The sequence below is a fragment of the Falco rusticolus genome, chromosome 9 (assembly GCF_015220075.1).
Source record: "Falco rusticolus isolate bFalRus1 chromosome 9, bFalRus1.pri, whole genome shotgun sequence".
Classification (NCBI taxonomy): domain Eukaryota; kingdom Metazoa; phylum Chordata; class Aves; order Falconiformes; family Falconidae; genus Falco; species Falco rusticolus.
This window is the reverse complement of record NC_051195.1, coordinates 24,247,436-24,261,314: the sequence shown is the minus strand read 5'-3', so window position 1 is coordinate 24,261,314 and position 13,879 is coordinate 24,247,436. Positions and strand designations below refer to the sequence as shown.

The window sequence follows — 13,879 nt, the reverse complement described above, 5'->3', positions numbered from 1 at the left end:
GTTAAAGGATCACCCAGAAAAAAAAGCAGAAAAGCAGTAGTTACTGGTTGTAGCAAAGTTTAAACTGCATGCTGACGGCAGGTTAACCCAAGATTCAGGTATGATAGACAGGGTCTATCTCCAGCATTCAGGCTCTGGGAAAGCTGTGGTTGGGGGAGAGAGTGCTCAGGATAGAGGTTCAGTATTAGCCAGAGTCAAAGGCAATGAATGGAGAAATGGGAGTCGGTTTCAAGTGATTATTCTAAGCACTCTTGATGACCCTTTGTTTACTCACTAATATTTCTTTTGTCTCTTTTCATAATCCAAAGATCAAAACTGGGGTTTTGGTGGTGAGGTTTTTTTTCCCCTGCTGTGCAAGATTCTCCCCAGTAGAGCTGCTCTTAGTCTGGACAGAATTAATCTACATAATTTTTCACCTTCTTTCATTACCAGGGAGGTCTCAGAGCCTTGCATCTGATACTCACCTTTAAGACAATCATAAAAAGCAGATCAGGGAAGGTAAACCATTGCAAGCTTTTTTTCAGCTGTGGGTGCTCATTTTTGTCCATTTGTCAAGATCTTTTGTTACTGCTTGTCTGCAATCAAAGGCTTCCTGTCACTACTTGCTTTAGTACTGAGGGCAAACATGTCAGCTGGGCCTTGTGTTACCCACCAGCCACCCCTTTCATAATTCAGCCTTAAACTGCCATTTGCCTCCCCGTGTGCTGCAGCAGCATGCATGTGGTCAACTAAATTTCATTCTTACTGAAAATACCACTCTACTATCCACACCAAAGCAATACAAACATGTAAATATATACACATGTGCCAATATTTGCAGTTGTGTAAATTTTCATTAGAGTTCATATAATGGCAACACACAAGCACATCAGTAAGCAGAATGATGTAAGAAATGGGCAAAAGGCAAACCAGATGGGGGGGTAGAGGGAAGGGAAATGATCTGGGAAAAAAAAAAAAACCAACAAAAAAAACCCCTGCCAACTTCAGCAAAGTCTGACAGCAGCTTTACTTGAAAGTAGAAGGGTTCCTCCTTCTACATGCAATGGGGCAGGAACATCTACTCGGAAGTCCAGTCCTGTTCTCCCTGAACTTCTGTTTCCATACAGACAAAGGGGATCTAAGGCTTGGTTTCACAAATGTGGATCTTAAGAAGGTGAAGTTTGTGTGAATGAAGTTCAAGACAAACAAAAAAATCCAACATTTCCTCATTGGAAACAGGTGTATAAAGGGAGAGATGCAACTGAATGTGTTACAGGTTCTTTGAACAAGAACACAAGGTGGGACTAGTAAAAGTAGCATAATGGCAGCCTTATGCTTTGCATTTTCCAGTGAATGCATGTTAGACTAAGGATGATCAAAAGAGGAAGAATTTTCAGTACATAAGGTCCTGCTGCTGTTGCCCCACTCCATCTGACCTTCAGCAAGTCACTCAGCCCCCAGTCTTTCAGTATTTAATTTTCCCTGTCGTGGAGCATGGGGGCGAGCTGAAAGGAGGGCTGTTATTAAGGATTAGGAGATGGCACGTTACTCTGAGGTGAATGCAATACAGCTGACATCAGCAGCAGATGGCTGTGAGGCCATATGAAATGCAGTTGCACAAACCACATGAGCAGACGGCATATGAGAGCAATTCTGCTAGCTTTAACTAGTCTGGGCCTGGGAGAGAGAGCATTTGTGCAATGCAGTTAGAGGCCTGGAGCTATGCTGTTCCCTCAAGGCAAAAATACCTACCAGTGTATACAGAGCAACTTGGAAAAGGTACCTGGAGAAAGAGGTGGCAAAGCATTGAAGTCAGCTGGGATCTGCAGCCCTTTTGATGGTGAGGAGTAACAAAACAAGTCTCTTAATCTTTATAGGCTGTTACATTTATTGTATGTACTTGTGTGGTTGCTGTTGCTGTCACCTTTCCCAGTCTTGAAGTTGTTTGGTTTCTGTACACTTGGGAAGGAGGCAAATAGTGCTGCCAACTTGCTTTATGGATGGGGTGGAATCCAGTGCATCTTGACCAACATGCACTGGAAATCTGCAGCAGAGCAGGTGACTGAATGCAGGATCCTCTGGTCATAAGTTAATGCTGAAGCAAATGGACTATTCATCCCAAAGTTAAGACCCCTGCTTCTGCCACATCTATTGAGGTGCTTGCACTCTGTGTTTGCAGACAGTTTTATTTTTCCTCTGGTCTGGAGGTGAAAATAGCTTTGAGCAGAAGGACTGGAGTGTGTTCCCATGGCAATCCTGAGCTACACACAGTTGGTCTCTGAGGTCCAGTCTCTTGTATGGGACCTGGATTAAAGATGAGTGAGAAGGTCTCTTCAAGGGAATAAAAAGCCCTTGCCTGTGTTTAAAATCTTTAGCAGAGCGTTCCTCCCCATTACAGTGCTGAGTAGCCAGAGCACCGTTTGATTCAAACAGTAGAAGCAGCACTTTGTGCACTTCAGGGTTAGTCTTAATGACAACCATAGTAAGGGCTGGAGCTCTGTTAGTGGCAGAGAAGAGATTTGAATGCAGTATCTGAATGTGAATTTCATGTTGCTGTGAGAGGCAAAACTAAAATTCTGTACCCAAGTGTTTCTACGCAAGAAAGTTTAAAATTGTTTTCCTAAAATAATTCCTGAAGACTAGGGTGTTTGAATTGGTACAACATTGCATTGCCAACTCTAATCTGAGACCCATAACAAGATCCTGTTTGGGTCTTCGCCCAGAAAAGAAAGCATCTGTGAATTTCAGGCAAAATTCTAGACTTCTGAAGGTGTATGTGGTGTTGTTTCCTTGGGGTTTTTTTAAGATCTAAGTATTTGAATTTAGCTGTTTCTCATTCTTGTGTTTAGTAAGACTCAAAACCTGTTGAATATTACAACAACATAGAGACACATGTCTGAACTCTGCCCTTTAGGGAACTCTAGTTCTGCTTGTTGCTTCAAGGATGTAGTGAAAGGAGCCAGACGTGTGAAAAGGAACATGATTAAAATGTTATTTAAAATAAATACCTTATAGTTGGGTCTGCATGCTCTGCCACTGCATATTCATGTCATGCTAACATAGGCTTTCTCTAAGAAGCAATTCTGAAGTGCATTCCTGTTTCTAAGCTAGCCTCTGTGTGGAGTTGTCTTCATTTGCTTGTATTTATGTGATAGTCACTACTGAATCTCCCACAGGCAGCTTTGTAGGGTCATGACCTTGCTCCTATTTAAAGTTTCAGTGGGGAAAGCCAACCACAGAGGAGCTGTATGTAGTTTTTGGCAGAGTCTCAGGTCTAGTATATACAAGAATCTTTTTCCCATCCTGTTTTTACAGACTTCACATATAAATGTTTTTTTCCCTAAATGCCTGCATGAAAAAGGCCCACAAAGGTTTAGAAGGCAGTTGGCTGGTCCAAAGTAACACCTTAGGGGAAGGGAAGTTGTCATGTCTCTGTGGCACAGTGATTCAGTAGGAAGATGCTGAGACACCATTTCTGCAGATGTCCAGTAAGAAGTCATCTTCATCCTTCCCTGCTTATTAGGCTTTATATGGCAATCTCTGTATGGGTTGGTTCAACTGTTCTGACTAAACTTGCAGTCTGTACTTAATTCTAAACTAAAATTCTGGTCCCTTGTCCTTCATGGCTTGAGATGGGCAAGATCTCGGCTGGATCACTTTAAATTTAAGAACAGGATCTGGGTTTTACCTTGACCAAGCTCAGTTGTTAGGTGGTGGTGTGACCTATAGAGTACATATTTTTTTGAGACTGTTGCATTCCTTTAAAGAGCTAGCTTGAGCTCAGGCCATCTATCTACCAGATGACAGATCCTGAACCCATGTTTCTGATGTGTGCTAAGGGCTGTGAAAAGCCTTTCTTGCTATATTTCCTGTAATATATTTGGTTGTGAAAAGGCATGGCAATAGGTCTGCCAGGTAAGGTACCAGAACGACCTCGTGGCCTCTGCTTTTACCATGAGGCTGAGTATGTTGGTAAAAGAATTAGTCTTTGACAGGAGTTTCACAGACTGTAATTTCCTGCTCTGACAGTTCTGTATGCAAAGGATGAAGTGTGTCCTCCTTGCAGTGGGTCGTGGTGGAGCATTGATCTATTCAGATGCCTGCATCCTAGCCTTGAGCTAGAGAGCTGTTCTGCTTCATGTATCTTAAAGAATACAAATCATTCAGTAAATTAAAAATGGGAGGCTGTCTGAGAGGTTACTATGAGGAAAGAAGCAGAATTTGGATTCCTGTAGGGAACAAGCATCATTACTTTTGTTTCTTAAGCCGCATGTCTAGTCCCAGATAGCTGTTGTCTCTCTTCTTTACTGAAAGATTGCCTCAGTTTCCCAGTTCAGTGAATTGCTTCTAAGAAAGCCACAAAATCCTTCCCAACACATCTCATTTTTCACCCTTTGCTTTGCAAATCAGCGTATGATCCATGAGTATGTCTAGGCCAGGAAACAATTAATAGCAAGAAAAAGTACTTCCTTGGCTTGCAGGCAGCTCCCAGCTTGCTCTTTTCCCCAGATTAGCAAGGATTTAGGAAGCACACATTCTGTGTATGCTAAATCAGTTCTGCAGAAACCACTGCATACCATCGTCCTACTCTTATCTCTGAATTCCATGGACAGGCAATCTCAGCTGCTCAGTGCAGCCTGGCAGCTTTAGCTTGCCAGTAGGTACTGAAAGCCATGTAAGCATGGCAATGACAGCAACACAAGGGCTAAGATGTTATCTCCGTAGCAAAGCCAAAGGCAGTTTCCATGGTGATGGAGAAACTCCGTGCCACTAGTGCTGCAGCTGCTGTGTTGGACAGGATTAGTAGCCTTTTTTATACAGAGGCTGCTCTAATAAAGCTTTTATGTATTTATGTTGCCCTCATTAGGTTGTATCTAGCTCTGGAATATACAACAAGGGGTGAGGGGAAGAATTAAAGTGACTGAAAGGAATGCTGATCTAAAAAGGAAAAGGGAAAAGAAGGGTGAAAATGTTGTAAGCCTTGGAGTATCCACAAGTGACAGAGGTATATGACAGCTTAAGTGCAGAATACATGGTATTCTGTGCATTTGACATTCTGGTTAATAGCTGTTAAGCATTAGCTCAACATTAATAGCTCCTAAAGTTCTTATTTCAAGTGGGTGAGTTAGATTCATATCCCCAAGTGTTAACTTCTCTCCAAAATGTTCCTTCTGAATTGGATCAAAAATCAGAATGGGTCTCTTTTTCTATATTGAGACTAGAGATTCCCAGGGACTGAAAGAAAGTAGGTGATCTTCCGACTTCTGCATCTCAAGCACTAAAATGTCTTATGATTCACTTGGTCCCTCTTTTCAGTAATAATTTCTCAATAGCTCAGCACAGGTGCATGGAATTCATTTTGTACTCTTCCTGTAGGGTCTTACAGCCTGTGGTTTCACTTATTGCTGGGACAAGAAGTGCATCTCCAGCTTTCTACACTGGAAATGTACAATTTGCACTTCTGCTTTGTTCTTCTACCAGCCTGTGCTTTGTGGGTGTTGAGTAGGAACTGTGTGTAAAACTGCTCGATTCAAATAATAATTCAATCATTTTTACCTCAGACTTCTGGTGGTTTTAAACATTGATTGCTCTCTTCTGAAATGGATGCTAAAAGAGATTTTTATTCCGTCTTTCAGGTGGTGCAGGGGACCGGGACAAGATGCCTGTCAATCACGAGGCTTTCCTGCTCATGGCTAATTCCCAGAATGAAATGGAAGATTGGGTGAAAGCCATCCGACGGGTTATATGGGCTCCATTTGGTGGAGGTATTGCAAATAGCTCACACGCACATAAATTAAAACATTTGCCTCAAGGTAAAACATATTCTTGTGATACTAGGATACGTGTAACACTGTAAAATCAGTAAGATGCCTAGATAAGCTCTGGATTGTCTGAAGTGTTTTGCAGCAAGGTGTTTGGGTTGATTCTTAATTTATTTTTCCAGAAATTGGAAGGGAATTGGGAGGGGAGGGCACATCCAGACTGTATAACTGGCTCAGTTGCAAATGGGTGGTGATAACAAACATATTGCTATCATCAGTACTCAGTTTTTTTACAGCTAATTATGAACTATTCTGTGGACCTTTCTTATCCTTATGGACCTGAAGAATCATGTCCAGCTATCTCAATTTTCTGCCACAAGGGCAGATGCCCATTTTTACCCTTCGTACAGCCAGAGGAAGCAAAACTTTTCACTTGCCTAATGTAGGGCCCAGTTGAGAAGACATCTACTGGCTTTGGTGGGGATGTAGCCTGAGGAATAACAACAGGGTCAGGCTGAGTGAACACCTGTAAGACAATACAGCTGTTGACAATTCCTGAAGTTAAAATGAACAAAAATCCAAACTCTTGGTGTTGATATTATACCACAATCTTCAAATTCTCAAATCAGTAGATAAGATAGGAGGTGGTTTTGTAGTTTAGCATAGAACAAGGTTTCACAGATTTTTTTCTTCTGGGTTCGCTGCTGGTGACAGCAGCTACTGGCTTGGTACTGGACACTCTACGATTTGAAATGACTTGTGTGGTACTGATGGAATTCATGCAAATAGTGGTATCAACCTCTTTGGACAGGTAGAGATAAAAAAGTGCCAGATAAAGGCACTTTTGCTTCATTATGCTGAAATAAAGATATTAGTTTTCATGGTTCTAAGGGAGGGAAAAGTGACCTTGATGCAATTGAGGGAGGCTCAAATACCATAAGGTCACTGAGAAGATCCTGTGTTTGTTAGTAACTTTTACCTCGGGGTTTCTGGTTTTTTTTCTTTCCAGTGACACAGTTTTGCGTCTCTGTGTGACAGCATTTGTTTTGTATGGAGGAGATGTAATCTCTAGTGGTGATGTAATTTTTTTCCTGGGTCCTTCTTTCACTTAGCAGAAAGAGTGTATGTACAAAAGGCAGTTTGTACCTGATTCTGAGAGGTTGCACACAATGCTGTTGTGCTGCGGGCAGAACAAGCCCTTTTCACTAGTAGAAACTGGTCTACTATTATTTCCTCTCAGACACAAGTATGTGCTAGTTTTGCTTTCCTTCTGAAGTCCAGCCCGCAGTGAGGAGTCTTCTAGAATTTGAGCTCAGTGCAGGTCCCTGCAGTTCCTCCATCAGAAGTCTCAGAATCTCATAGATGGTACTTCTGTGGCCATTTGTAGTGAATCTTACAGTGTCTATTTACAGCTTTGCTATGTGCATCAAATAAATACTGTGAGGAAAAAGGAAACATTCAGTCATGACAAATAGTACGCGTTCCAGCAACAGCCTCTCAGGGCATGATGTTGTCAGCACTGCTGCTATCAGTGCAAATTTGGCTTCTTTTTTGTTAGTGTTCATGTTTTGTCAGTCTCTTGAAACAGCTCCAGAGCAAGCATCTTCTCTAAAGTATTAAAATAATGAATAACTAAAAATCTTAATATTTTAAAAACAAAAACACTAGAATGGCATAAAGTTGGGGATGGATTTCTTTTTTGTTTCTTTATGGGGGCAGTATTGTCCAAATTAATCTGCTCTTTTTCCGTACCTCTAAACTTCTCTGCAAAGCTATCAGATAACATTTTGTTTTTCCTATAATGAGGCAGATACTCTTATTCTTACATTTGATTCCAGGAACTGGGGCCTTATGAAATATCAAAAAACACAGAATGAAATCATGAGGATGTGGGAGCAGGTCAGTGCAGCGGGCAATACAGCAGTGCAGGGGGGAAATACAGCAGCTGCTATTCATTGCTGTTTTCACACACTGCAGATTTGATTTAGTTCCATCAATGTCAGTGTAAAGGCTGCTTTGGCTGTTGGTGAGAGCTGGCTTAAGCCCTGTAGAGGAGAAACACTGCCATTTGCAGGGCTGGTAAGAAATACAATTGTGTGTTGATGTTTTTCTTCTCTCTGTGGATAAAACTACCCAAGAACATGGTGCATCCTGGGCACTCAGCCTGGCCTGAGCTCTCTTCCCTAATACTCAAATGCATCAATCTAAAGCTAGCTTGGCTATGTCTGCTTTGCAGTCTAAGTTGCCTGAACAGGTTCTTATGCTATGGTTTCATCGCTTCTCTAGGCTGACTGAAGTGCTAGCTGCTGTCAGGTCTGGTCTTTTCCTACCTTGCATCCATGTGTTCCCATATGTTTCATTGTGCTAATACTAGTGGTTAGGCAGCTGTGAACAGTAGGAATGAACCTGCAGGAAAAAAAAAGGAGGGAGGATTAAGTAGCTGTAGGTGGACGGGCTACACACTACTCCAACCTGCTAACCATGGCAGCTGTAGTACTAGTAGTTCCAGCACAATTGAGACATTGGGGAGATACGATGGGGTGAAGGAGGATGATGGGATGGAAGAGGGCATTGTTCATTCTGACTTCAACCTAAACCTAAAATTGGGTTAAAGAACCATGTAGCTGCAAGCCTCAGTCTCTTTTGAACTTCATAAGTACAGGAATGTCAATAACCGAAGGAAATAGTTAGATACTCAGCTTTTTCCAAATAGTCTAGCCAGCTTGGGAACAATGCATCAAACCTACTCCTCCTCCACCAGAATCAGAGCAGGGCAATTTCTCAGAGTGAAATCCCAGCTTAGCTCAAATGTGGGAGGACAGTAAACATAGCTGCCTCTGTGTTTTAATTGAATAATTTGAACTCTGCTTTGCTACCACCACTAATTGGAAAGCCAAATCTTATCTATCGACACTTTTTAATATATGAAGCTAAAGGGACAGGGGAAGGAATTAGAAAGCAGGCTTCATTATTAATATGTAAATATCCAGCCCTGGAGAAGGTTGATATGGTGTAAAAATGAATTACACCAAGATAAAAGGGGAGGCTTAGCCACACTTTAATCTTTGCTGATGTATTGAAGAAACATAAATCTAAAAGGTTGAGGGTATCTTCTTACATGTTGATGCGGGCACATGAACTGTGTTTAAAGGTGAACAGCAAAGGCTTCTTAAAATAAACAGAAAACTCTCCAAAGTTGCTGAGGAACCTGAATATTAATAGGAGATACATTCAGGCTTAAAACATATGGAATGTGTGCTTTGAAATACACATCAAATGTGGCCTTAAAATAAAATCCTAGAGTTCTTAAGTCTTTTGAAGAACAACTATGATGTTTATGGGGAAAATAATTTCTAACGAGTTCCCTGAGTTTCAGGCTCCTGAATTCTTGAGTCTAGTCCATCTCATTCAGAGCAGAAGATTTTGTAAACTGAGATTTAAGAGTGCTCTGTATGTTTACTTATGTCTTTAAGAACAGTTAGTCACAGTGGCTTGATAAAAGTGAGGTTTGGAGCACATTCTGACAGAGGGTGATTCATACTGTTCACTATGATCCTTCTTACCTCTGTGACGAATAAATTTTGTTCTGAGTTTACACCACTAACAGTTTATCTGGAGAATCCTCTGTACCCTACAGTCACATTGTTCTGCAGCTGCTCTTTAATATGGAGTGTTCACAGCAGTGCCACAGTGCTAAATGCAAAGGGTTTGTGGCTGTGGGCTTGGGTGAGAGTCAGCCCGCCAGTGTCCTCTGAAGGGTGATGTGTTGGAAATGTTTGGTGTAGGTGGGGGGAGAGGAGGTCATTCCTCATTCTGTACGTGTACAGTGGGGCTGTACTTCTAGTCTCAGAAATAGAGCTACTTTGAGGAAATCCCTTTCCATCTACTCCTCCTCAGTTGTCATGTCTTACTCATTTTTGTCTTGCATCAGAAGAAAAATGTAAAATGTCTAAGATGGTATTTTTTGGACATGAGGTACAAAAGTTGAGGGGTTTGGTGCCTGAGTTGAAAGCCGAGTGGCATTACTCTCTCTCACAGCCCAGCACATGACCAACACTGCATGAGGACAGAATCATTCTGTGTTAATCTTGTTTTATGTTTGTATTTGTTTTCTCCTGTTTACATATTCTTTCTTCCCATGAGCAGTTCCTTGCTCCTCTGCCAGAAATGCGTGTCACTGCCCCTTTATTTCTCCACTACTTTTCCCTAATTTCTGCTCCTCCTCATCTCAGTCTTTCATCAGTTCTGCATGGAGGGAAGGTGAAGCAGTTGGAAGGGAAGAGATGTACTTCCTTAAGGTAAACACAGAGCACTTTACCCTGTGCAAAGTAATTGTGCTGCAAGAGCTCCAGCAGTGGTTTCTCCATTCGGGAAAAATAGTAACTTTTTAACTGGTGGGCTCTGATGAAGGGTCCACTGAGGGAGCCACTCTACTATCATTAATTCCAGTTCTATTCTCCAGATATATATAAACCATGATATGTGGCTTATTTTTTCTGTGAGCAAAACAGTGCAGAGAATGTTTTTACTGACAACTGGGGCCCTGTGCAGACCATGTCTTGCATTAGGGGAGAGCTGCAAACTAGGGGACAAGTCTCTGCGGTGTAATTTAATACGTGACTCAATGTCATTATGGGTAATGGAAGAATAGCCCTACATAGGCCTAATCAAGGATCCTGTTTTAGATGGGTAAATGTCTTTCAGATAACATCTGGATGACAGCAAAACATGACTGTTTTGAAGGGCCACATATTGGTATTAGATGCATGTCCATGAGGATGCCAGACTCTTTAGGAGCTAGCATGTGATGTTAAGTCTTGGCAGTCTGAGGTTTAATTTCTCCACCTGTAAGATGAGGATTTGCCAGTAAGAGCATCATGAGCATAGAATCACATCAGTTAATTTAAAATGCTAAGATACCACAGTAATGAAGAAGAGGGAGGTGGCTTGTTTTCTGCTCAGTGTGAAGACAGAGAGAAGAATTCTGCTCCCTGTCTTGCTGGAGAGCTCCCCCAGAGTGACAATCTCAAGTAGGATTCCTGGCTGGGCCAGGAGGAGCCCCTTCACTAGGCAGCAGGGTGAGCTTCCCTTGTGCAAGCTCCCACAGGTGTGTGGGGAGTCATGCTGGGTGTTTGTTGTGCCTGTCATGATGAGCTGTTATCTCTGCACAGACAGCTGGCGCCTGATGCTGCTTATCAGTGTTTGCTCTTTGGTGGTGTCTCATGCTGGGTGATGGGCCTGAACCAAGAGAAGAGGAAGGCAAAGATGATGGGGGGGTTATGAGTTCAAATATCTTCACAGGACTAGGGGATGCATAAATCATCTATGAGGAGGTGCTGGTTAGCCTTACCCCACGCAAAGGTGTCACAAGCGGAGGTTATACTTGTGGGATATAGAAACTGACACAGAGTAGAGCTAAAGTAAGTTGGGAGTGGATCTTGCTGCCAAAACTGCTTACAACAGAAAAAGTTTTAAGATCTAAGATCTGATTAAGTTGTGGGGTTTTTTTTCTGACTTATTTCTGTCAGACATATCTGGGGCTTCTATTAGTGCTTATGACCAACATATTTTACCATCATGATGCAGCCTTGAGGTAGGAAAGATTATTGTTATTTTTTGTAAGGAGGAATCTGAGGTATTGAGCATCAAGTAACTTGCCTGAGGTCACAATGACTATCTGTAGGACAGATGCTCTGAAGGTATCATGGGATACGATCCTGGAGAGAAGTCTAGGATATCTCGTTGATTTTCAAGGATTACTTCCTCCAAGCTCAAGAACAGGCCTCCCCCACCTGCAGGAAATGAAGCAAAGGTAGCAGGAGGACTGCATGGAGCAGGGGTCCTCAAACTTTTAACCAGGGGCCTGCGCGCGGATGAAGTGGCAGGCAGCCATCTGCGGCTGCTTGGTTTCCCCCCCACACACCCCCGGCGGGGGTGGGGGGTGTGTCTGTAAATACCGGGGGCCATATTGAGGACCCTGGGGGCTGTATCTGTCCCGTGGGCTGTAGTTTGAGGACCCCTGGAATGGATGAACAAGCTGCTCCTGACAAAGCTCATACCTAAAAAGGAAGCATAGAAGAAGTGGAAGCAGAGACAGGTGACCTAGAAGAATATAAAGAAACTGTTGATCATACAGGATGGACTTAGTAAAGTTGAAGCACACCTGGAGTTGATCGGGTGGGAGCTTTGAAGGGCAACAAGAAGGACTTTTTCAGGCATGTCAACAACAACATGAAGACCAGGGGAAATACGGGCACACTACTGAAATGAGCAAGAGACCTGATAACAAAGGGCATCAAAAAGGCCAAGGTACTCAATGCCTTCTTCACCTCAGAATTTACTGTTAAGATTTGTCTTCATCATTCCCTAGCCCCTGAAGCCAGTGGGAAAGCCTGGAGCAAGGAATACTTCTCAGTAGAGGATGATCAGATTAGGGAACTTTTAAAGAAAATGGATATACCCAAGTCCATGGGACCTGATGAGATGCATCCACACATGCTGAGGGAGCTGGCCAATGCATGAGGCTACTCTTGATAATCTTTGAAAAGACATGGTGACTGGGGGAGGTCCCTAAAGACTCCTAACTTCAAGAAGGGTAAGAATGAGGACCTAGGGAAGAAAGCTTGTCAGCCTCACCTCTGTTCCTGGGAAAGTGATGGAGCAGACAAACACAGAAATAGTTTCCAAACATATTAAGGTCAAAAAGGTGACCGAGAGTAGTCAGCATGGATCTGTGGAGGGGAAGTTACGCTTGACCAACCTGATAGCCTTCTATGATGAAATCATGGATGAGGGAACAGCAGTGATTACTGTTTGTCTCAACTTTAGCAAAGCTTTCAGGACTGTCTCCTGTAATAACCTCATTTACAAGTTCATAAAGTACAGCCTAGATAAATAGACAGTGAGGTGTATTGAAAGCTGGCTGAAGTGCTCTGCTCAAAGCCCGAAGTCCATCTGAAGGCCAGTCATTAATAGTACACCCCAGAGGCTAATACTGGTGCCAGTAAATGTAACAGTTTCATTAATGACCTGGGACAGAGTACACCCTCAGCAAGCTTGCAGGTAATATTGGGAAGAATGATTGGTGCATCAGACAGTTGTGCCATCATTCAGAGAGGCCTCGACAGGCTAGAGAAATGAGTGGACAGGAACCCCATAAAATTCAACAAACTAATGCAAAGTCCTGCACCTGGGGATGAATAAACCTAGGCAGCAGTACATGCTGGGAGCTGACCAGCTGGAAAGCAGCTTTGCAGAGAAGCACCTGGGATGCTGTTGGACAAGTTGAACATGAGCCAGCAATGTACCCTTGTGGCAAAGAATGCCAACGGAATCCTGGGTTGCATTAAGAAGAGCATTGCAAGCAGATTGAGGGAGATGAGCCTTCCCCTCAGCATTAGCAAGATCACATCTGGAGTGTTTTGCCAGTTCTGGGCTCCCCAGGACAAGAAAGATTTGGGCTTACCGGAGGGAGTCCAGTGAAAGGCCACTAAGATGATTAAAGGATTGTGGCAAGTGAGATACTAAGAGAAGCTGAGGAGGCTGGGCTTGTTTAGCCTGGAGAAGTTTCAGAGTGGATCTTATCAGTGTGTATAAATACTTGATGGAAGGGTGTAAAACTAAAAGCAAAACTAAAGCATGTCAAGGGCAAAAGGTGTTCCTTACTGACTTTTGATGATCCTACATTTACAAGTCAGGTGGCTGCTCCACTTCCATATACAATTTGTAACTTTCATGTCTCTCTAGTCACTCCTTGTATATAATTCACCTTAAAGCTGTTGGCTAAGGGCTTTAAGTGACATTCAGTACCAGTGCCCAAGCTTATCTGGGCTCTGAGTGGAGACTATGCAGTAACCTGGTCATTGTGGAGCAGCAATGGGTATTCTCAGAGCACTGTGTTAGGGCTTGTTAGAGAGGCAAGTCCCCTGCTACTGGTTTCAAAGACCCCAGGCAGCAGCACGAGTTCTGCGCTGCAATGCTGTATCTCCAGCTGTCATTAACCAGCTTAGTTGGTTGTATGGATGAAGGATGTAGTTTGGCATCAGGTGGATGGATCTGTAGTACTTTGTTGGTGTGGACAGTCCTGGCACCAAAGAGCAGGCCTGCATCCAGTGCTGGGAATGACAGGCAACTGAGCA

The 13,879-nt window shown here is 42.9% G+C and overlaps 1 protein-coding gene across 2 annotated transcripts in view; it reads left to right on the top strand.

Moving 5' to 3' along the window:
• Positions 1-13,879, top strand: part of ARHGAP22 (Rho GTPase activating protein 22) — a 151,281-nt gene that overhangs the window by 99,205 nt on the left and 38,197 nt on the right. Inside the window, exon 4 of one of the 2 annotated variants that reach the window (XM_037400714.1) lies at positions 5,616-5,744. In XM_037400714.1, coding sequence (XP_037256611.1) covers positions 5,616-5,744 — 129 coding nt within the window. Of the gene's footprint in view, positions 1-5,615; positions 5,793-13,879 lie in introns of both variants that reach the window. The other variant, XM_037400715.1, reaches the window with a different exon arrangement.